At 35.7% G+C, this 25,369-nt stretch overlaps 1 protein-coding gene across 3 annotated transcripts in view; it reads right to left on the minus strand.

Moving 5' to 3' along the window:
* The window catches only part of numbl (NUMB like endocytic adaptor protein), a 53,092-nt gene continuing 27,723 nt past the window's right edge, over positions 1–25,369 (minus strand). For 2 of the 3 annotated variants that reach the window (XM_058745344.1, XM_058745343.1), the window contains exons 2-9: positions 18,559–18,709; positions 16,496–16,570; positions 13,199–13,273; positions 9,365–9,505; positions 8,422–8,626; positions 8,070–8,336; positions 6,302–6,478; positions 1–3,638 (exon numbers count right to left, since the gene is read on the minus strand). In XM_058745344.1, coding sequence (XP_058601327.1) covers positions 2,833–3,638; positions 6,302–6,478; positions 8,070–8,336; positions 8,422–8,626; positions 9,365–9,505; positions 13,199–13,273; positions 16,496–16,570; positions 18,559–18,684 — 1,872 coding nt within the window. In that variant the 5' untranslated portion in view covers positions 18,685–18,709 and the 3' untranslated portion in view covers positions 1–2,832. Of the gene's footprint in view, positions 3,639–6,301; positions 6,479–8,069; positions 8,337–8,421; positions 8,627–9,364; positions 9,506–13,198; positions 13,274–16,495; positions 16,571–18,558; positions 18,710–24,954; positions 25,094–25,369 lie in introns of those variants that run through there. The other variant, XM_058745345.1, reaches the window with a different exon arrangement.

Raw genomic sequence — 25,369 nt, forward strand, 5'->3', positions numbered from 1 at the left:
GTGGCGATCCTTATCATATTCTCATGACATATGAAAATTCATATATATAATGAATTATGTTTTTTTTTTTTTTTTTAAATATTATTAAATATTCATTGTTTAAATTTAATACAATAACTACATTAGATGAAAATACATTCCGCACAATTTCTATTAGAAATATGTGTTTTTTGGGTGAATCTTAAACACATTCAGGGGCCTGTTTCATAAAACAAGTTTACCAAATAAGCCAGGTTTATTTCAGTTAGTCTGACGTCTTGTCAGTTGATTTGGTTGAAAATAAGGCAGACTAACTGAAATAAGCCTGGCTTGTTTTGTAAACTTGTTTTATGAAGCAGCCCCCCGGTTACATTTTATCTGAAATAAATAAACAAACAAACATTTTAATTGTTTTTCCTCCTGTGGTGATCCTCATATTCTCATTATATATGGGAATTCATATTTTATATATATATATATATATATATATATATATATAAATAACATTTAGAATAATGTAATAATTATATAAATTACATTTAGAACAATTTCTATTCAAAATATGTTTTGGGGTGAATCTTAATAAAATACATTCAGGTCAAATTATAAATAAACGATTTTTTGATCCTCTTACATATACACTAGTCAACATTTGAAATGGATCAAAAACTTTCATCAAAGTTGTCCTAAAACCTAAAACCAAAATGCATTCTTGTCTTAGGACATCTTTGATGAACTTTTTTGATCCATTTCAAATGTTGACTATTATATAATGAGTTTCACCACAGAAAATAAAGGGAATTAATAATAATAATAATAATAATAAACAAATCTTGATCTCCTCTTTGTATATATGTATGATGTACATGAATCAAGCCACCAACAAAGGTACCATTGTTTATATTATATTATTTATTTATCTTTTATACAATGTAATTACAATAGAAATATGTAGGTTTAAATACAAAATTCTGTAAATAAAGATTAAAAATAAACTCCACTGGTTTGTTATCACTACACTAAACTTTACAATCAACTTTATGAGGTAATTTAATTCCCTGGTTTTGAAAAACCTAGATTTTGTCATGGGGAGAGTGTGGACAAAAAGAGCCAGGGCAATTGAGTATAATAAATTCATCCGTTTGACGCCATACAACATATCGTTTGGCCAAATTACAAATGCATTGTCTTTGGAAAAAGGAGTATTTTTAGATTCGTTGTGCCACAATAGACCCGCTTGACCCTGTAATAAACAATTGATAAGAAAACCGGGAGGTCAATTTATAACACATGACGGTCAAACTGGCCTTTTGAAACAGGAGTTAAAAACATTGTGCCTGCCTTGAATGTCCACTGCTATTAAATCTCCACAGGAACAGTGTTTTTGTTCACCTCACCGAGCACAGTGTGCAGTCTGACTTTGATCATCTAGCTTTGACACATGCAGGCTCCACACACTCCAGAAAGCTCATTCAACATCTTATTCGCAAACTTGGATAATTTCCCAAGAAAATAAAAATACGACCATTGAGCATTACTGAACAATAAGTGTGCCTAAATGCTCCACACTGGAGAAAATATGAACCTCTTGAATGAGCAGGATCCAAATCTATTTTTACAATAACTGAATGAGATCGTATTGTGTAGAGTGTGTGCCATTATTCCCCTGCAATTAAAGACAATTATTCCCTTTCTTAGACCAGAGCGAGTGAAACAGTGGTGATAAGAAACAAAAGCCAAGACTAATATGCATATTCAATGTTTTAACATACTGTAATATGGGATATTTTAAGCATGCATGAACAGGACCGTATGACTCTGTTCCTTTAAGAGTCTGTGTAGTCGTTCCATTGCTTGCAAAAACGAACACTATAACCTCCATCTTTTTTTCAATATTTCCTTACACACTTGATCTTCACAACCACCCATTTAACACATTTTGTCATTTTACCACCCTAGAATGGTCATAGAGTTTCTGAAATACATTCATAACAACTGAGAAGCCCCATGAAACCATTGAAAATAATGTTAAGGTTGACCAAATTCATATATTTCAACAGGTCTGGCTAAACGGATTATAAAAATAAAACTATAAACCTCAGAAATATTGTTCCAAATCTCTAAAAGGTTGATTACTAGAAGTCAAGGTCACTACAGTGGCATTTAGGTCTAGTTTTCCATTGCATGATGGGTCTCGATCGTATAATCAGGGTTGGAATGTGCTTGTTGGTGGAATTTTTGGTATCCACTTGGTTCAGAGCGGATCCTTCAATGGTTCTGATTCATTTGGAATTAATGAACGTAACGGCCACAGAAACGGGCAATAAATAAAGTAAACTGAAAGCATGCTATTTACACCACAACGTAAACTCAGTTCTACAAGATAACGTAAACCAAATTATTCAATCTATCATTTGGTGAATCAATTTTCAAGTAGCCAATTTATTCCACCAGTAATCCTTCACCCTGTTCAATGTAAATAAATAAGGGAAAACCCAGAATAATTAAAATCTGATTAAAAATAACCATTATAATCAAATAAGAACAATAAATAAACTTGGACCATCCCCTAATTTCAATATTTCCTTCAAGCAAAATCATTCATTTTCCAAGCAAGGGTCATTCCCGGTGAAAGTAATGTGCAGGTTTCTCTTTCAAGCTGTCTTGTAAGTGCCGAACATATTGTGACGGTCTTTCTGTTCACCAAATCTTGAGTCTGATTCTCGAAATGACGCAAAATGCAATCGAATGTTCTCTTACATCAACCAATGCCCTTGAGCATAAGAAAACCCTTTAGGAGACAAAAAAGGGGAAGGGGAATGGGGTATGAAATAGTTCAGAGTCTCCTTACGATTATAGTTCAATCTCAAAAGTCTTTTGTAAGTCATTCGAAAAAGGGTTTTGTGGCTTCGGTTGCGATTTGGACTCTAGAGCAGCCCACTTTGCCTCAAAATGCTCTGCTTCCTGGGAACTGCATGTGGGATTCAGATTCAGACTCTCCATCGGCCAGCTAGTGCCGCTTTTTATGGTACTACCGTTTTGTGTGACACTCGTAGTTGTGGTCGTTGATGGAAAGGAATTATGTGGATGGCCGTTGACGGTTGGAGGAGATGGGAACGTGGTGGTTGGGAAGCCTCCGGACAGGGTGGGGAAAGCTGATTGTTGGCCACCGCCAAGTGTACCCGTCTTTGGCCCCATCCCGATCCCCATCGCCACTCCACCACCCCCTGTCCCAGCCGCAGTGCAGAATACATTAGCCACCATCTGTGACGGTGTGATGCCCACCACGGGCACACTGGCATTGGGATAGGTCATACTGTTGGCCAGACTGGGCATATATGGCTGCATAGGTACAAAAGCCGGTTGAAGGGGCTGTTGGGCGAACATGCCTACGGGTGCGGGGGTGACATCAAAGGCCATCGGGAATGGCTGCATGGAGGAGGGGAGGGAACCAGGTGCAATGGGCATGGTGGGCACCGGCGGAGGTTGCTGAGTGGGTGGTGGTGGAAGGGTCGGTGGAGTCTGCTGCTGGGCTTTCACCGCTTTAGCCACTTCCTCCAACCAGCGTTCTGCTTCGGACGGGGTTCGTTTGTGGCCGCCCTGAGGAACGGGTGGAGGAGACTGGACAGCCGGCTCTGTCTGAACCCATGAGCTTGTAGCTGGGAAGTGAAAGGAGTAAGAATGTTAAAACATGCCTCAAGACACATTTCTTAATATGTGACCATGCTGGCAAAATGAGTTGGAATGTGCACAAGGCTCATTTTGAGCTACAGGCAAAAAAAGTGAAAAATTACGATTTTCAGGTTTTTACAAAAGTGAGTTCATTAAGCCCTCGCCTAGCGATCCCAGTGCTCCAAATAGTAATTAAACATCTCAAAGTATCTTTATTTGTTCGCTTTCTGAGAGGAGTACCTTTTCTCCGCTCACTTCTCGTGCTGCCTCTCATCCGATACGCACGCATAAAGACTAAGGACACCGATGGTGCTCTATCCCGATACACATATACACAGATTTACAGTAGGCTAAATATATTTAAGTATTCACGCCAACATAATCTGTTATCTCTTAAGTGAACGTTTAGGGAACCTTTGGGGAAAAACATCTGATGTGTAACATTACATTAGATCCGTGCATTACACTATATTTAAGATAGTTCACCTAAAAATGAAACAACGTATGCTGTTCTGTGTCAGCTGTGCCATGCGGATATGTTGTCTATGTCGTTTATGCTTTGATCTGAACAAAAACAACGTATCTGAATGGTGCGGCTGACACAGAACAGCATAAGTTGTTTACGTTCAGTGGATACTCTCTAAAATGGCGCCAGGGTGACATGGAGGAGTCGAATTGTTGAATAAAGTCGTTATTTTTGTATTCTTTGCGCACAAAAGTATTCTCGCTGCTTTGTAAAATTACGGTTGAACCACTGATGTTACATGTACTATTTTAACAATGTCCTTGCTACGTTGCTACCGTGGTAGTACGCTTGCTGTCTATGGGAAGGTCAGAGATCTCTCGGAATTCATCAAAAATATCTTAATTTGTGTTCCCGAAGATGAACAGAGGTCTTACGGGTTTTGAACGACATGAGGGTGAGTAATTAATTACAGAATTTTCATTTTTGGGTGAACTATCCCTTTAATATAGGCCGTCTTGTCTCATTAATGTTGATCAAACGATAAAAGAAAATGGAATCACTCACTGCTCTTGACTGAACTGCTTTTAATAATCAGTTTATTTTTAATGTAAAGGTAATGTTTAATATAAATGTATTAGTAAATTTTGTTTTTCTTACTTGAATGCTTTTGTTTAGATGTAAAGTGAAAAAAGTAATACACTATACACTTTTTTTTGCATTGGTTCTTATAACAAAGATAAAATAAAAAATAGCTATAGTGATTATTAATCTAGTAATGATTATTAAGAAAAGAAGTGGGGGAAAAGATGTAATGTTTTGCTAGGTGATTTTGCTTTGGAACCTTCAGAAAACTTTAAATCAGTTTTTCTCTAAATTTACTTTACTGACTCTGTCAACGGGTGTAGCTCAGTCATTTTTCGTCAGATTCCAACAAATCATACATCATTGAGAATGTAAAAATAAAATAACACATTTTTCAAAATTTGCTCATTGTGACTCATTTTGCCAGCACAGGTCACATATTGTGTTTCTTAATATATTAGTGGATAAACTGTGTGATACACTATAATTTAAAAGTTTGGGGTATAATTAATTATATTAAAAAAATAAATTAATATTAATATTTTTAAAGCAAGGACTAATTTAATTGATCAAAAGTGACAATAAATAGTTATAAAGTTACAAAAGGTTTCTATTTCAAATAAATGCAGTTATTTTGAATGCTCCATTTAAGAATCCTGAAAAATATTAATCAGCAAAAACAACACAACTGACCTATCGGTAAGCCCCGCCCCCCTTAGTTACTGTTGCAAACTCGGACAAACAAAGGGAGTTGCTTACAATGACAGCTGTCAGTGTGAAAACCTTATCTTTTTGATAAATTTTGTACACAGAAGGACCACTATTCAAGTGGGACTTCAATATGCCATGGAGGGATATATAAAAGATTTTAAAACAAATATTGTGGGTATTAATTTGGAATCGAGGGTTTACAGATCACAATGCAAGCGGGAGAAATCTCACGTTATGTTCGTCACAATAGCGGATGACAAACATCCCGGATCAACACTATTCATGTATCGCAGGGTATGATTACATTTATTTATTTTTAACCAGTTTAATATGAAGAGACAGTGAAATGTAACCTTCGTTAATGTGTTTTCTCCCTATACTGTACAAGACGCGAGATTTGGTTTGTACGTTAGCATGGACTCACTAACTTTAACGTTAGCTAGTTTTAGCCAGAGATACCTTGCTGAAGCACAAGATGACATTAATGTTCTGCTTGAGCAGATGAAAATTGTAACTTAATAAGACTATGACAACCAGAAAATTAATGTTTTTGTCTTCTGTGGGATTGGGGGTGAATGCTTAGGGACATTTTGCTCTGTTTTGTTTGGGTTTAGGAAATAGAATAAAATAAATGCATTGCCTATCCTCTCAAGATACCTGGAATCAGTGTTACAAGTACCCCAGGTACATCGTTTTTCCATTTTTGAAGCATAAACCCCATAAAAACGAAGCGAATCTCCCAATGCTTAATAATATTTTAAAATATTACTGTTTTTACTGTATTTTTAATCAGATAAATGCAGCCTTGGTGAGCATTAGAGACTTCTTTCAAAAACATTTAAAAATTTTAATTATTCCACTCTGTATATGGCATTGTGCCTTCTGTGTTACCTTGTGGTGGAGCAGGTGGAGGGGGAATGGCAGGTGGAGCACTGCAAACTGGTAAGCAGTTGCCATTGGCTTTGGCACACAGATCCTCAGATGGTTTGGTGAAAGAGCTGTTGATTTGGCTGCACAGAGCATTTATGCTGTCCGCCTCTCCTGCCACTGATAGATCCATCTCTGGAACTGACAGACCAATAGAAAAGGTCAATCACACCTGTTTGGCTTATTTCGGTGGGCCATGTATACAGTTTATGGCAGTGATTTTCAATCCTGGTCCTCGGGACACACTGCTCTGCACATTTTGCATGTCTCCCTTATCTGACACACTCATTTGAGTTCATGGAGCTCTTTCCTAATGAGCTGATGAGCTGAATCAGATGTGTAAATTAGGGAGACATGCAAAATCTGCAGAGCTGTGGGTGCCCAGGAACAAGTTTGAAAACCACTGGTTTATGGGATTTTGCTTGCTAAAATAACCTGGATCTATGATATAAGGTAGAGATGCATTATACATTATCATTAAATAGTTTAGGTTTGTTATGTTTTTTTTCCTGTTTTTTTTTATTTTTATTATTAAGCAAGGATGCATTAAATTTACATTTATAATGTTACAAAAAAACTAATAATATAACTGTTTATTTTGAACTGTTTATTCATCAAAAAAACCCAGAAAAAAATCAACTGTTTTCAACATTGACAATAATTAAAAAAAAATTGTTCTTGAGCAGCAAATCAGCATATTACAATGATTTCTGAAGGATCATGTGACACTGAAGACTGGAGTAATGATGCTGAAAATTCAGTTAAATTGTAATAATATTTCAAAATATTATAGTTTTACTGTATTTTTGTTAAATTGTGAGCAGCAACTGGTGAGCATAAGAGACATCTTTTAAAAACATTAAAAAATCTTACTGTACCCAAACTTTTTAATGGTAGTGTGTCATATCAATTATCAAACAATATTACAGATTTTTTTCATTATTATTATTTATCATATTGGTTCATAATATGTGTTGGATGATATTTGATTTTTAATTTGTGCATGCTAATTTTCCCTATTTTTACATTTAGATTGCCATTATCATACTTTTTTACACGATACAGAACAGAATTTTAATATCAACCATAATGGTTAGCAGCCATAACATGACAGTAATTATCTGATTATCAGGATCACACAGAATTTTAATATTGCTGTTTCTCTAAAAAAGAGAAACAGCAAGAGAAAAAAGAGAAAATACTGGTTTGTATTACAGTCCTCGAAACAAGAAAAACAATTGTACTACATAAAACATGATGTCCTCAAAGTTCCTACATATTCATTTACATTATTCATGAATAAACCCAGTCAAACATAAAACATATGACCCATTAAAAAAAACATACGACCCATAATTCCCCTTTTAGAATCTAGTCTAAGGGATTAAGCTAGAGATCAGACAGCAGTTCAATTTTGCAAATGCAAAACATGCACTAGAAAGGATCGATGGAAAGTACCTGTACATCACATATCTACAGGTAAATGCAACAGTTTATTGTCTGGAATACACGCTCAAACGATTTTATGGGTACAATCATAAGGTTTCAGTGGAAAACGAGGGCTTTTGTACTGCTTATTTGTTTGCACATTTGAAATGTCAAAGTCCTCTGGTTGATGACGCACAGTACACATAAATTGCAGTCAGTACTATTACATGGGTAAACATGGGTACTGGGTCAACATTACGGTTCCATTACACTTATGCTGTTTGAGTACACAAAAACATTTAACCTGGGTTCTTAGTCTGGAAGTCCGTCTTGCGCTGCAGGGTTGATGGGAGATCATTCAAGCGTAGGGAGAGCTGCCGTTTGAAAGGTGAGTTCTTCTGACTAAGTTGTGGAAAGCCACGGAAAGAGCCCTGCCGCACCAGCTGCTCGATAGGAGCGTGGCGGCGTGGGATGGCGTGAGGCCCGCCTGGCTCCGCTCGCTCCCCTGGTGACGCCGCTCCTTCTGGAGGAGATGCATTTCCAGGTGGCATTGCAGAAATTCCACACGCTTCTGCAGAGATGCACGCTCACTAATAAGAATCATTTTTTCACAGAGAAATACTATGGTGTTTGAGAGTGACTGTAATGAGACTGACCTTTCTTTTTGTCCTGCAGTTGTTTCATGATGTCCTCTCGGTCACTCTGCTGTCCAGCTGAGGAGACTCGGAAGGAGCCTTCCCTCACAAATGATGTGCGGCTTGCATCGAAGGAAGCTGTGACCCCGCACTCCTTCTCTCTGCGTTGCTTCCGCTCAAGGCAAGCAGCAAAGGCGCATCCGACCGCATGACTCAAACGTTCACCCTAATGTTGTGGAGGATGTTCCATTAGCATCATGACAACACTGTACACTCCAAAGATTTTTTTAATTAGCTTTTTTGTCGTTTTTTGTTCCAGTAGAAAATAAATATTGCATATATTAAAGATAATGATAATATAATAAAATATACCAAAAAGTAATAATACAAATATATATACTGTATATTTAAAGATTAAAATTCTGATAATATATCTTAATTAATCTTATATTTTTCCCATATGTATGTAGACATTTCATAATAATTAAAGATAACATTTTTATAAGTCTTTTTGTCTTGTTAACCATGAAAAAAATATCTTGAGAGCCAAGAAAAAATATAGATAGATAGATCATATGTAATATTACATGTAATATTATATTGTTCTATTTGCATATATTGCTTTGGCAATATGGAATTGAAAATTGAAATGAACTGAATTGGTAAACAGATTCTAGATAGATAGATACACTGCGTGCTACTGTATACAGTGTATGCTACTGTTGTTATGGGACAGACAAAAACATCATATGGTCACAAATTTTTTTGTCTAGACTAGTATTGGGATCCTAATCAAAATTCCATTTCATTCTAGTCCTTAATGTGTTTTTCTCTGTGCCCCAAGTACAGATAACAGTCTCTAAGCGGTTATTCCGGTTGAGATAACGCTGCCATAATCCCTTTCTTAATCCCACTTTGCAGGGAATAGAGGCTGAAGAATTAATCCCCGCTGGGTTCTCCTCACCGAGTCCTTCAAGGCCATGAAGCAGTGGCACATCCAGCGGCGAGTCGTTCCATCACGGCAGATGTAGGAGAATGCTTTGTCGTAATTACGGTCAGGTGCACAGAAGGACACCTTCTCAATGGTCTGGTCAACAATGAGGTCCTACAGAGAAAGTAAAAAGGGGCAGACCGGTTGTTATTTGTGGCATCTTAAATGACATAAAAAGTTTTAACATACAAATAAATAGAAAGTAAAGTATTTTGAAAGTGTTCAATGTTAGTGCTCATTAAATCACTAGATTTAATACAAATGGCATTATAGTGTTTCAAAAACATGAAACCAACCTACAAATGTTATATTACATCTCAGTAACTGAGAAAGCCATGTTTTAAACTAGATCTTCCTCCTATTTGTCTATTACCCAACCACATTGTACTGTTTTGTCCTTTTGATTCTTCTAACATGACTATAGCTTTTTGTGTAGCCTGGACCTCCCACTGTAACAGTGGCTAGTGTTTCCTTGTTAGGGGGCCACAGTAAATACATAATTCATGAATGCTGAACACTGTAGAAGTGGTAGGTGAGGGGTGAAGCAGAGGAAGACTGGGTCGAGGTGAGGGGCCCATTCATTGTTAGCCAATTACTGACCGAAGGATAGCGCTCTAAAAGCTTCGTCATGGATGATTGTGTTCTGGGGGGAAACAGGGGGGTTTACAGTGGACGGGAAGAACTTTATGGGTTCATGACTTCTGACTCATCTCAGTTGTCAGGAATAAGACAGTCTGGTCTTGTAATCAATAACACTTTCAGGGCTTGAAAATAAGTACTGCCTGATGGCCCAGGACTAGTGTGAAAGATGCTCGGGACAGTTGAAGGAATTCAAGAAAGTCAAGAAAGTTTATCATTTGCAAGTGTTTTGGCAATTTAAACATTGAAACCATTTAGGTGCAAAAAAGATGTGAAAATTTGGTACTTGCTCAATATAAGAAAATAAGTACCCCGAAAATAAGTTCTCTTTCACATCTTATTGTGCTTGAACACAAAGTATTACGTCAAAATAATCATCTTGTCAAGTATCCTCATAAACACAGTTGGTTACGTCTTAAATAGGGCTGTCCGCGGTTAAGGAATTTCCCTTGCGGTAATTTTGAGTGGCTCAATAGCGCGGTATGCGGTATTACCGCATATATATACAGTATACAGAACATATAATCTGTGTCTGTATGTGTTACGATGTAAGGAGGTCATATTCAGAAACCAATGAAACCGAAACTAAATCGTGTTTAAACAGGAAGTGAAGTAAACAGAAGAGAATGACAAAATAACGATCCACATAAAACATAAACCTGACAATAAGATCATTAGTATATTGTTAGCCTATATACAGTATATATATATATATATATATATATATATATATATAACAGTTAGTTCTGATCTCGAATCTGACTGACAAGATACTTTTTCTATTGATATTTCACCTGCGTGTTCTAGACGGGCTGTCAGTCAGTGCAGCTTCATTGTTATGCCACAAGGTGGGGTCAAGGGACTATCTTTGAGTGAGTCTTCATTCAACTACATGTTCAAAAGCACTGATTCATTCAGAGATTTGTAATGAAACACGCTGTTGAAATCATTTTAACTTTGAGCGCCACTTTTAAAGGCTCAGCTGACCAGCAGAGCGTCGATGCTAAGACAGATTTCACTTCCCTTGGACATGACAACATATTTTTACAAATATACATGACTCAGCCTGAAGGACAGATGCAGGTAATCGCACGCAATCGGTCGATCTCTCTCTCATTCGCTGTCTGTTTAGGCTTGTTAAGTGCAAATTTACTGAGCCTCTGTACAAATGGTACACATTGTTATCATTACTAATATTCAGTACACATGCACGAAGTGTAAAACAAGAAGGGCGTAACCTTACGAAAAAGAAAACACGCAAATATCGCGGTTGTTGCATTCCTCTGCGGTTATGCTTGTCAATAGCGTGGTATTGCAATATTGCGGTTATCGCGACAGCCCTAGTCTTAAATGAACATAAACATTTGAGAGAGAAATCGAATGTTTATCAGTATAATGGATCTGTCCAGTAGGTCGTAAAGTGACAGCAGCCTAATTTACCTGCTGCTGTCTGTGTCATTAATATCAATTAAAAAAATCATTGCTTCCAGCTAAAATACGAGTCTGTATTATCCATAATATTGCTTTCTTCATATTACTTCCAAAATTTACAAGTGAAAATAATTATTGTAGGAAAGTGAAGTAGGAAACACTTAAACAAAACAGGCTTTATTAATCCAATCTCTGGGAACACAGGGAACGTAGGAGACACAGAGTACATGGAATGACGATTAAGACCCGACAAGGAAACATGAGGCAGACTACACATAATATACTAAACTTAACAAGGGACAGACAGATGCGGGGAATCAACTAATAATGAGACAATGAGGACAGGGACAGGAACAGGAACGACCAAAAAAGGGCACATGAGGGAGAAACTGGATCAAGGGGAGCAAAACACAAAGACAGTCCAATCCTGACATTAAAAGTCTTAAAATTTGTAAATAAATATGTTGGAATGAGAGGACAACAGAGGATTGACTTTTTCACTGGTTATTATGGATTATGGAGTCAAATTTTGGCACCCATTCACTACAAAGAATCCATTAGCAAGCAAGTAATGTAATGCTCCATTTCTCCAGATTTGTTTTGATGAACAAACAAACTCATTTACATCTTGGATGACCTAAAGGCGGTAAAATTTCAGAAAACTTTCCTTTTTGGGTGAACTATTCCTTCAATCTACATTTAATTTGTACAGTGAAGACTATGCAGTGTTATTTTACATTTGATTATGTAATTTCTGTACCTGAAAAACTGTTTACTGTTTAACTGTTATAATATAACATTATTAAAACATTTTAATATAATAACGCTATAATAGGTAGGCTAGTAGATTAACTGTGGTATCGAATTTGGAATGCAGAATTGTGAAAATTCACTGGTATCTAGAATTGTGGTGTCGTAACCTTATTTATTAGAATACAGGGTTACATGGTCAAAAACAATGAAAATAATAATTTATTTATTTATTCATTCATTTTTGTGGCAGGGCTATAGGACATTTTGGCAGAGCAAATAAAAATTTTAACCACAGGTCCAATCGAGCCAGTAGAAAAAAAAAATCCTTAGTGTTGAACCATGCCTTTTACTGTTATTAATAAATTGACGAGTGAAGTTTAACCAGAGTCAGGAGAGGAGGAGGTGCAGGACACACAGGTGGTGTATGACAGTGGCAGGAAGGATTAGGTGGTACTGCTGACTCATATGCATACGGGAGGATTACTCGAAGGGCATAGTGAGTGAATGACTGTGTTTGAGGCCCTTACGAGAAACAAAAAAAGAAAGCTTTGTGGCCTTCCGCCTTTTACTGTGTGCGCTGAAAAGGAGGAACGGGGGATAATTGAACTCATTATGTAAGGCCTTTGACCTTTTCTGGTTAACTTTCCGGGTTTTGTGTGAGGGAAGGATGTTACATTAATCCTTGAACTTTGAAAAGAAAAACCCAACCGTGAGAGACACGGGAACCCTTGGTCTTAAAAGCCATCTTGTGTCTGAGACGATCTGTGTGATGTCTTATGAAGCTGGATGGTCATGTGACAGGTCTTTTGGAGGCCTGCCAGCTTCCTCCTACTGCATATTTTGTGTTTCCTACAGATTTACTCTCTTTGCTGACGGACTCAGCTAATTGATGGCTTGGGAGCTTTTCTGGGCTTCAGAGACTTTTTTTTATCCTTGATTAATGGCTTTCAATGGACACACAACACAATGCCTATACACACTTACCTTGGTTTTGTCGTCTACTACTCTCAGGCCATCAGCAGACACCCAAAGCACAGCCTTGACAGTTTTTTTCCCACTCTGAGAAGAAATATTGAAACAAAATCACAACAGGACACAACAGGATATTAGCACTACTGCAGAGGTTTTGATTTGCTCTGCATCAAGCATGCTAGCACAACATTTTTTGCTATTTTTGACATTTCTATGACAGGTTTAGCTTTTGTCGGCTCGAAGCGTATCAGAGAGCTGCCCAATAACATGTTGACCTGTGATGCAATGCAGTGAGTTTCAGGGACAAGACCCATCAAGGCCAGAAAACTATTCAAATTTGGTATTATTATTTGGTTATTATTATAATTTGGGTTATATTATTATTTATTATCATTACCACATTAGCCTTTTCTTATATATCATTTACCAAATTTAACATTTGTTGTCTTCATTTTTTTTGTTTGTTCACACAGTCAAATAGGTATTTTACACTACCATTAAAAAATGGGGTCACTATATTTTGTATTATTTTTTTTTAAAGAAATTAATTATTTTATTTAGCAAGGAAAATAAAAATTCATCAAAAGTTACAGAAATCTTTTGTAACATTATTTCAAAAATTCAGCTTTGCATCAATTAATAAATTACACTTTAAAATATATTAAAATAGAAAACAGTTATTTTACATTTAAATAATACTTCACGATATTACTGTTTTACTGTATTTTTAATCAAATAAATGCTACTTTGGTGAGCACAAGAGAATTCTTTCAAAAATATTAATCATTTAAAAAAATCTTACTGACTTTTGGGACCCAAAACAGTAGGGCACTATTATTATTATTATTATTATTTCCACAGCCAAACTCAAGAAGCAAAGCAGCATTGCATGTGGACTGCAGTTGCACATCGAGTGCACATTTAGGACAGGCTCAGTGGACTGCAAGGCAGCTCTCTAGGTTGTGGAACAGGGTTTAAATCTTTCAGTAAATCTGTTGTGAGTGCAAGTCTGTCTGAGAGAGTGAAGGTTAGAACACCATGAAAAGCATTTCATCTTGAAAAAAACTGTAGGAATAAGTTAAACTGAAGGATCCAACTAAATCAAGAAAAACTGAAGGATTTCAGCTGACGTTACAAGCATCCCAAAAGTCACTGTCCAAATTTGCTAAGACAGCAGAACACGAGGTGAAGAAGAGACTGGGAGAATAAGGAACAAGCACAAGCTCAAAGCAGAATGAGATAAAGGCTTTGGGGGTTTGGGGAAGAAGAGAAAATAAATGAAGTGGCTGTGTAGACAGACTCAGCAGGAACTGCCAACATGGCGATGAAAGGGCAGAGCGTATATGAACAGATGGAGGGGCCCCAAAGACAAGGGCCACACACACAGACAAGTGTCACACAGACAGCACTAGTGGGTGAAAAGTTTTTACATGATAAAAAATCATTACATATTATAGTTCTGCTCTGACAATTCAGTAATGAGATTTGCAAGCTCAGGAAATGACTATTGACAGAGCAGCAATACTGAAGACAATAGCCATCGACAGCAGCTACGCTCCATAAAGATTGATTTTTTAAATAAATGAGACTTTGTAGACTCTCAGTACATTAAATCCTAAGTCCTCACAGGTCGTCAAAGAGCTTATGGTCTCCCGCAATGAGGAAAGCAGGAAGTGAGGGGTTTTACAAATGGATGGGAATCAGTCTGTGTGTCAGAGGCCAAAATTAAGACCTAGTTATATGACTGTTTTTTTGGGGGTTTCTGGTTATGCATGGTTCAAATTGACCTACACTGCAGAAATTATACAGATTTTATAGAGCATATAATTCATAAAGCAACTTCAAATATTTTATAAAGCAGTGCTAAAAAAGCAATTTCTAAGCAATTAAATACTTTAGAGCTCAGAATGATAAAAAAAACTATTTATATTTACTATGTAAATCTATATTTCTTTTCAAAATTTACAAACATTTTCCACTTATCGAGCAACTTATCTAGATGGCATTTTTAGTGCATATTACAGATGCATAAGTCATTTTTATATATGTGACCCTGAACCACAAAAATAAGTAGCACGGGTATATTTGTAGCAATAGCCAACAATACATAGTATGGGTCAAAATTATCGATTTTTTCTTTTATGCCAAAAATGAATAGGATGTTAAAGGGATAGTTCACCCAAAAATGAAAATTCTGTCATTAATTACTAACCCTCACGTCGTTCCAAACCCGTAAGACCTCGGTTCATCTTCGGAACACAAATTAAGATATTTTAGTCGTTATTTTTAAAATCGTTATTTATGTTTTCTTTGCGCAATAAGTATTCTTGTGGCTTCGTAAAATTACAGTTGACAGACTGATGTCACATGGACTACTTTGTCGATCATCTTGGTACTTTTCTGGACCTTGATCGTGCAAGGACCCTTGCTGTCTATGGGAGGGTCAGAGAGCTCTCAGATTCAAACAAAAATATCTTAATTTGTGTTCCGAAGATGAACGGCGGTCTTACGGGTTTGGAAAGACATGAGGGTGAGTAATTAATGACAGAATTTTCATTTTTGGGTGAACTATCCCTTTAAGTAAAGATCATGTTCCATGAAGATATTTTGTAAATTTCCTACTGTACAATTTGCAGTAAATAAAATCCTACCGTAAATTAATATGCATTGAATAAGAATAAGAACTTAATTTGGACAACTTTAAAGGCAATTTTCTTAATATTTAGATTTTTTTGCACCCTCAGATTCCAGATTTTCAAATAGTTGTATCTCAGCCAAATATTGTCATATCCTAACAATATCCTAACCATGCATCAATGGAAAGCTTATTTATTCAGCTTTCAAATGATGTATAAATTTCAATTTAAAAACATTTACTAATTATGACTGGTTTTGTGTTCCAGGGTCACATATTAGTATTACTCTTTTATAGAGATGGCACACATGAGTGTAATAATAATAATAATAATAATAATAATAATAATAATAATAAATATTTCAGAACACAGGAAAACTGACAAAATGTACAGTATGTTCACAATAAAAATTTCTATTATGATAAATTCTATTCTATTATATTACAATGAATTTATGATTATTAGGTCTAGAAAACATATGTAAATTAACTTTATAATTTCCTGATATTTCCACCTTAACTCAATATAACTGAGTTAAGATAATATAGGGAATATATTGTCCGTACTGGATGACTGTACATATGCACAAAAGAGCTTATTTGGCTGCCAATTTGCTTTTTTACAGCAGGTGTATGTTTTATTGCGTGGGGATGGAAAGCACTACAGTACTCACCATTTTCAGTTTTTTCACTGCTTCTTCGCACACATGCATCCCTCTGGACTCCTCTACCTCCACCAGACCGAGGTACTGCAGAAAAAAAAAAAAAAAGAGACAGAAAAGGGAGGAAAACAGAGAGAGAGGTCAAAACTGATGAAATCCACATTTTCTATATTTCATCCACTACATCTACCACACCATTATTTCCCTGAACAACATTTGCGACGCATTGTGAAAAAAAATAAATAAATCACTGCTCTGTAATTTTTTGCTGAGGTTATGTGAGAAAAACAGACAGGAACACAAATTTACTCAACTTCTTCAGGGAAAACTAGTCCAAACAGGGCTTGTGTAGATTTCAACGAGGAACCCGTTGAAAACACAGCAGAGGATGTGTTTTGTGGGACATTTTATCCAGCCAAAACCAATCAAAATGTCCTCACATGGACACAATTAATAGTCATCAAGCCAGGGTTATGTGATTATGGTGGCCATGAGGACAGAGGCCATTACAGGATTACATCTCAGTCGCAAAGAGACTCCTGATGCCTCGGGCTGGAGAGTAAAATTAGGCTGAATTTAATTATGCAAGATCCAATGCAATACATCCTCCACTTTACTTAATGATACAGACCATCTTTAGTCTTGAAAGAGCCTCTTTTCATTTCAAAACAATACTGTCAAACGATTTCAATTGAATTAATTACATGATATGCTGATTAATAAATTACATTAATCACATATGAAGCGTTCAGATGCAAAAGCCTCTAAATGCAGTTTGAAATTTTCTTCTAAAATGAGCATTTTTATCAGACTTCTATGTGTAAGTTCAGTAATTTCACTTTAATGGCAATGAATAGGTTCTTTTCATTGCCACAAATGTGAAATAACTGAACATAAACAAAGCAACCTGAGAAAAATGCTCATTTTAGAAGAAAATTTCAGATGGCACTTTGAGGCTTTTGCATCTGAACTCTTCATATATCAATATTTTGTGAGATTTGACTTTAATAGCCTATTAATACTAGCCACATTCTGGGAAATGGTCATTTCTTGTGATATTTTTTTTCACACTAAACGAACGTGTTACATTGACAACTCTGTTTTAAGTCATTAAAATATTCACAAAACTACCATTCAAAAGTTTGGGGTCAATGATAAATATGTTTTTTAAAAGAAATTCATACTTTTATTCAGCAAGGATGCACTGAATTGATTAGAAAAGATTTCTAGTTCTAATAAATGCTGTTTCTTTCTCTTCATCAAAATTGTAATTCTATTTTACAATATTACTGTTTTTACTGTATTTTTGATCAAATAAATGCAGCCTGTTGAGCACGAAAATCTTACCAACCCTGAACTTTTGAACATTAGTATATACAACAATCCTTAGTGTTCTATTCCAGGCATCAGTTTGATGTTATTATTGTGTGGGGGTTTGATAAGTCACCCTTTAAGTTCAAGTCTGTGTTTGCTCAAAGCTCTATAGCTTTTGGCCTTCAGCCAGACACTGTGAGAGTGTTACTGACTTTCAAACCTTTAAAAAAAACAAAAATCAATCTACATCTGGATTTTTTCCATTATACCCATTATCATTCTCCCTCTCGCACTAGTACTGCTTTTAAACAACAGCCTCTTTGTGTGTTTGTGTGTATTTTCATTTAAAAACTCAATTACACGAGTGTTAATTCTTAGAACAGCATATGTCATATGGAACATCATAAACTACACTCTCCAGACATTTATGTTGGCCGAGTGTATTTCACATGAGTTCAAATCAAAATGAAACAGACACCGTTTACTTTCTTTATACACTTTCCTACCCTTATTGCGAATGATTCATCTGTGCTCATGTTCCAAAGAAAGAAAATGTATGTCTTTGTAGGCTTTAATCAAAATGTCATATCCTTTTGCCAATATTAGCTGCAACGTCTAAAGTAACTTTGCATGCTGAAAGCCTTGTGTGACTGCGCTGTTAGATCATGTACATCATCTTATTCTAAATTATTAAAGCAAGATGTCTGTTAACAACCCTCTGGATGAATTTGGAAGCCCTGCCATTTAACTTCTCAACTTACCCGGACAGGAAAGTTGCATTTGCCCTTTCGTACAGCCTCTTCGTCTGCCTGCCATTGGTGCGGCCGGCTGGCCTCCGGCACGTAGGTGGGCTTCTTCCTGCGCAGGCTCTGACGCAGCTTATTCATCTCCACGCTCTCAAACTCTCTGTTGCTGAGAACAAAAAAGAAGACACATTAGACACATACAGTACATATGATGAACAAAAGAGCCCTTATTTCACCTCAGGATCAAAGTAACATCCAAAAGTCAGATTTATTAGGACACAGACTAGCTGGTTGTCAAGTGAATGTTGACACATCATACAGAAGGCAATATTTCCAGTCACGCTGGACAGGCAGGATGCAATCTGCAAAATTTGGATATCAAAAATTGCCACCAACACTTAGTAATTGAATCCAAACTATTAATTTCATATTTTGGGTATGCAAATAACCATGCTATATTGGATTAAACTGAAATTACAGAGAATGTATTCACTTCTGTCTAAAAAAAACAATTGCTTTGCTCCCAAGAGGCCTATTTATGCAGCATAATTAGGTCATTCATTCTACCCTTAATTTGCATTGGTAATTTCAAATTCTGATGCACAACACCACAAAGCCAAGCTGCTCTGAAGAATGCAAATATCCAAAGCTGGTTAGTCCAAGTTAAACATTCACATCATAAAAATTCCACTGAGAAAAATATACAGTAGTACATATACTAAGACATTAAAATGGAAAAACTTAAGATAGTTCACTAAAAATTTTAATTCTGTCATAGCTTACTCGCCCTTATGTCATTTCAAACCCATAAGACATTAATTCTTCAGTGAAACACAAAATAAGATATTTTGAAAAATGTCCTAGCTGCTCTTACAAAAAGGTAATTGGGGACTGAGACTGAAAAAAGTCTATATAACTTGTGTGCAATATTTAAGTCAGTGTTATTTTAGTATTATTTATATATTATTACAGTTGATATATATATTTTGAACTATCGCATATTTTCAGCTTTCACTTTAACTTACAGTAAAGAAAAGTTTACTAAAAACGTTTTCATCTAATACTTGTATTTTATTTTATTTTTAACTTTATTTCAATTTAACAGAAAAAACAAACATATTTTTAGTTTTAGTTAAAGACACCCTAATAATAACAATATACATACTGAATATATATATATATATATATATATATATATATATATATATATTTTGGTAACACTTTACAATAAGGTTCATTAGTTATCATTAGTTAACAACATTAGTAAACATGAACTAAGAATGAACATTACTTCTACAACATTTCTTAATAGTAGATAATGTTAATTTCAACATTTACTAATGCATTATTAAAATCACAAGTTGTGTTTAACATTAGTTAATGCACTGTGAACTAACATGAACAAACAATGAACAACTGTATTTTCATTAACTAACATGAACAAAGATTAATAAATAGTGTAATAAATGCATTGTTCATTGTTTGTTCATGTTAGTTAATACATTAACTAATGTTAACAAATGACACCTTATTGTAAAGTGTTAACCATATTTTTTTTAAACTAAAAACATTATACAGATTTGACAGAAGTTTTCTCACTTTTAAAATATCACTATTTTTCATATCACTATAAAAAAAGTCAAGTTTTAAGAGAGTTTAGCAGCAGCATCATTACCATCTTTTGACACGGTTTGGCATATCTTCTCATTGAAAAGTTACACACGAACTGTTGTACTCTGTTCTTCAATATGAACCACATGCCACACGACCGCCTTTGCTTTTATAGCTTCACGTCAGTGGCCAAAAGCGCACGTTTCCCAAAGCCCTGAAGCTTTACGGGTAACAGGTGGCAGACATTGAGCACCGGAAGTACCACTATAAACGTCTAGCCCAAATGTATACACCCAAAACACACCAACATACTCAAAAGACCACATGCTGCTATATATGAGTGCGTTTTTTTAATAGCCGTGGCATCTAGGTCTCTCTGGGGGCTTTACTCAGCTCTGGCACGCGCCTGTTGCTGAGCTTGACATATCTTGACGGGATACGCAGGAATCCCTCAGCAGAATGGCACTTGCCTGGGTATGAGGCGGGAATGAGCAGCTGAGTAAACCATATGGCATTTTTAATGAGGCAACGGGACGTTACGGTAATGTCAAGATGACCAACAAGTCAGTTAATTTGCAGGAAGAGGAAAGGGAGGGGCTTCTGAGATTCTGCTCTACTTTCAGGGTTGATCTAATGGCTGAAGGGCTGCCAAAGCTACAGAAGAGCAAAGAGGGAGGAGAAGTCGTTTGGAGACAGAGAACAGGCCAAAAGCCAGAGAGAGAGAGAGAGAGAGAAAGAGAAGAGACTTTATAAGGAGAAGAAAGAGGGAGCTTGAGATGTAGAAGGGGAGGGAGACAAGACTAAACTCCCTTATTGAATCTTATTGAGGTCACACAGTTCTAATGTGTGTCGCTCACACTGTGGTGCCAGTCACAAATATCCTGACTGATGCAGCACTGACTGTCAATGCTGGGAATGTCAAAATGACATATTTTAGGAAATCAGTGAGTTGCCTGGAGAACTAGTTGACTAATTGGTCTTAAACACTATATTAGGCTGGTTTGAGGTTCACCTGACATGTTTCATAGGGGGTGATTACGTAAGAAGAAAAAGCTAGACCTTTTAAAGTTGACAATTAACATTTTCATATTTCATTATTTGTCACATAATTAGTAATTATCAATATTAAAAGACAATTATTTTCATAATATGGTTGATAAATGGTTAGAGTTATTTTAGGATTGTATACAATTATAATACAGTATTTATTAATATTTCTAATTAGCTTTTATTTTTATACTTTCCGTTATCTTTTAAATTTTAGTTTAACTTGTAATTATTTTGTAATGTGTTTTTGTAATTTTTAAAATTATGTTTCAATATTTCCATATAGCTTTAATTGATTTTTTATTTATGTTTTAGTCATTTTAGTACTTGATCATAAATTTATTTATTCACTGTAAAAAAAAAAAGGCAACCAGCTTCAGCAGATTTGAGTTTTCTCAACTTGTCGTTTTAAGTTTACACAACAAAAATTTGAGAATCTCCCACAAAAATAAGTTGAGCAAACTCAAAAATCTGCTGAAGCTGGTTGCCTTAAAATTTTAAGTTCGCTCAACTTTTTTTTGTTTTTTTTACAGTGTACACTGAAAAAAAAAAAAAAAAGTTGAGCAAACTTAAAATTTTAATTTTTTTTTTTACAGTGTAGCAGGTCCTTTCTAGTTTAAGTTTTTTTAATTACATTTTCATCTAATATTTATATTAATTTTATTTCGGAATTATTTCAATTACCTGAAGTTGACCAATAACTTCATAATCTATAACTGGCCGATAATAATATTCTACACATTTTGTCAAAATAGAACAATAAAAACTAAAATTAATATAGGCATCACAATATTATATTAATTGTAGAGTATGAAATAAATAGATATAAATTTTGTGAAATGTAGAAATTTAAATAAATAATAATAATTCCTTACATTTATATAGCGCTTTTCTAAGCACTCAAAGAGCTTTACATTGTCAGGGGGTATCTCCACAACTACCACCAGTGTGCAGCATCCACCTGGCTGATGCGACGGCAGCCATAGTGCGCCAGAACACACACCTCTACTCTTTTAGAAAGACATCCTGGGATTTTTAATGACCACAGAGAGTCAGGACCTCGGTTTAACGTCTCATCCGAAGGACGGTGCTTTTTACAGTACAGTGTCCCCATCACTATACTGGGGCGCTAGGACCCACACAGACCACAGGGTGAGCACCCCCTGCTGGCCTCACTAACACCTCTAAAATGTTATTGATGTTTTTAAATATTACATTTAAGTAAGCATTACACTCTAAAAAAGGCTGGGTGAAATATGGACAAACCCAGCGATTGTGTTATTTGGACCCAGTGGTTGGGTTACTACCCAGAAGGTTGGGTTAAACATTTAACCCAACTGTTGGTTGAAAACAACCCAATCGCCGGGTTTGTCCATATTTTACCCAGTACTGGGTTGTATTTAACCCAGCATTTTTTAGATGATGCCAAAGTTTATCTAAATGTGAAAATACAGAAAATTAGAATGCACACAATTAAATATAATAAACAAAACAATTATCACATCCAAAAACCAAAAGATTTTGGTATCGCAAACGAATTTCCAAAACATAAGGCAAAGAAAACAGTTTGTTCTTGAGAGGTTCTTATGAGACTTGCCAGGGAAATTTCCAAAACATGCATGTGAAAGTCACACAACAGCCATAAGAGCCACCCAAGCCATTCCATGGAAATGATTTCATCACCAAATGAAAACCAGCTGGAGCAACATGGGTAGAGTGAACCAAGACTAAATCAAAACAACACATTCAAGACTTCATACACAAAACATCTGGCAGATCACTTCTCTTTATGTGCCTGTGTGATGGCCCAAACATATACCAATGAAATAATACTTTAAAATTAACAATAACATTTTTAAAAAGTTATGGTTTCATAAGACACCTGCATGAGTTGAATGGACTACTTTTATGCTATTTTTATGAGGATTTTGTGAAACTGAATGCAAATGTGAATAATGAATGAATTCTCATTTCTGGGTGAACTATTCCTTTAAGGTAATGGGTTTAAAGAGAGAGAAAGAAACAGAGCAGTGAAGGGGCTAAAACTCACTTAGGATGCTTCACTGAGCACGAGGCCTACAGCGTCACAAGTAAATATTAAAATCAAAAATGGCCCGCTGAGCAAAAGGCACACATCTACAAAAGACCATCTTAAGCTCCCCTGCGCCATCTCCGTCTGACTGTAGAGAAGCCGATGAGGTAAAGCCCGCAGTATGACTCAAAATACAGTACAGAGGCGGAGAAGCAGATATAGCCTTTGTCTCATTATTGCTAAAATCAATGCTCTCAGTGCAAGGAATCGAACCGCGGCAGCTGCCTGCGCTCATTTCAGAGACACCGTGGGTGGACAGTGTAATGGAGGCTTTTTGGATGCTTTCGAAAAAGGGAGTAATTGTAGCGTGACACTCCAGTCTCTTACGGTAGGCTGTGCTCAGGCCCGGTAACTGGCACTGAGAGGACAGGCGAGAAAATAGACGCTCATGATTTGTTTCAGCAGGGATTAACAGGATAGTTCAGCTAAAATTGAAAATTCTCATTATTTACTCACCTTCTTATCGTTTCAATCCTGTGATTTATTTATTTATTTTTTTGTGGAACATAAAATAAATTCTTAAGAATATTGATGCTGCTCAATTAAATAAGAAAATGAATGTGATCAAAGGCTATCAAGCTTCATAAAGGACATTTATATGGGACATTTCTTTTTGCAGCTTGAAAGCCCCTAATCACAATATGCTTTCATTGTATGGAAAACAGGAGCTGAGATATTCCTCTAAATATTGTATTTTGTATTCAGCAGAAGAAAAAAATGTCATACAGGTTTGGACTGACATGAAGGCGTGTAAATAATGACCTTCAACGCCCTACGGTAAAATCCCAAAGTTATAGTATCATGAGACAAGCAATTAAGGTTCGCCTGATATAAATATTTGAACCAATACAAAATCATTACAATTTTCATTATTATGCCGATACCTGGCGAATAACCAATACTAAAGTCTATAATTTGTCTAAATAAAGTAACAATAATACGCTGAGAATTTTTTTTAAATTCTAGAATTAAATTACTAGTGTTTTCAAAGTTACAAGATCGCAGAGGTTATCTAAATAATAATAATACCAAACACACACACACACACACACATATATATACATACATACACACACACACTGTATGTATACATATGTATATATGTATGTAACCGATATGTTACCAATATATCATGCATCTCTAAATTACTACCATTGAAATAAAGTTTTATATTTTTAAAACTAATACTTATACTATGCAAGGACACATTAAATTGATCAAAGGTGCAGTAAAGACTTCAATTTTATATTCATCAAAGAACCTCACAAAAAAAAAATCATTCATCATCATCATATATATAAAATCAGTTTCCACAAAAATATTAAGCAGCACAACTTATTTAAACATTGATGATAATACAAAATGTTTTTTAAGCACTAAATAAATATTTACTAATGATTTCAATGGCTGCTGAAAGTTCAGCTTTGCATTACAGGAATAAATTGCATTTTAAAATATATTCAAATAGAAGTTATTTTAAATTGCAATAATATTTCACAATATTACTATTTTTACTCTATTTTTAGTCAAATAAATGCTGCCTTTAAAGTTATTGTGTCCTATTTCACCAAATAATTAATCAAATAAGAGCCCAGTCCGGGTGTACACACATTTGTGGAGGACAGATACAAATCTACCCGCCCATGACCTAGTTTCAGTACCTTATAGACCCTGTTTGCAAACATCATCTGACCCAGGAAGCAAAGGCGACTTGTTTCTCTGGCCATCTGCCGCAGCACGTCTAAAGAAGCTGCACCATATCACACCTGTTCAGATTGAGGTTACACTCACACACATAAACACGACACCCGCACACACCCACATACGTCAAATACAGAGACACGAGTAATCATGTTTGCAGATGACAGGGGAAAAGGGGTCAGACCAAATGTTTATCTAAGAGAAACTGGCCTTTGCTAATATCATCAATACCAATACAAGACAGTGACACAGTGACCATTTCACACTCACAGCCAGTGTGAATATGTGGGTCATTCTGGTTTGCAGTACATGCTGTCGATTCAATCACGTAGGAGTTTTCGATCAGAATTCACTGACATAAGCCGCAGAATGTTT

The sequence above is a fragment of the Onychostoma macrolepis genome, chromosome 15, assembly GCF_012432095.1.
Source record: "Onychostoma macrolepis isolate SWU-2019 chromosome 15, ASM1243209v1, whole genome shotgun sequence".
NCBI classification, from domain to species: domain Eukaryota; kingdom Metazoa; phylum Chordata; class Actinopteri; order Cypriniformes; family Cyprinidae; genus Onychostoma; species Onychostoma macrolepis.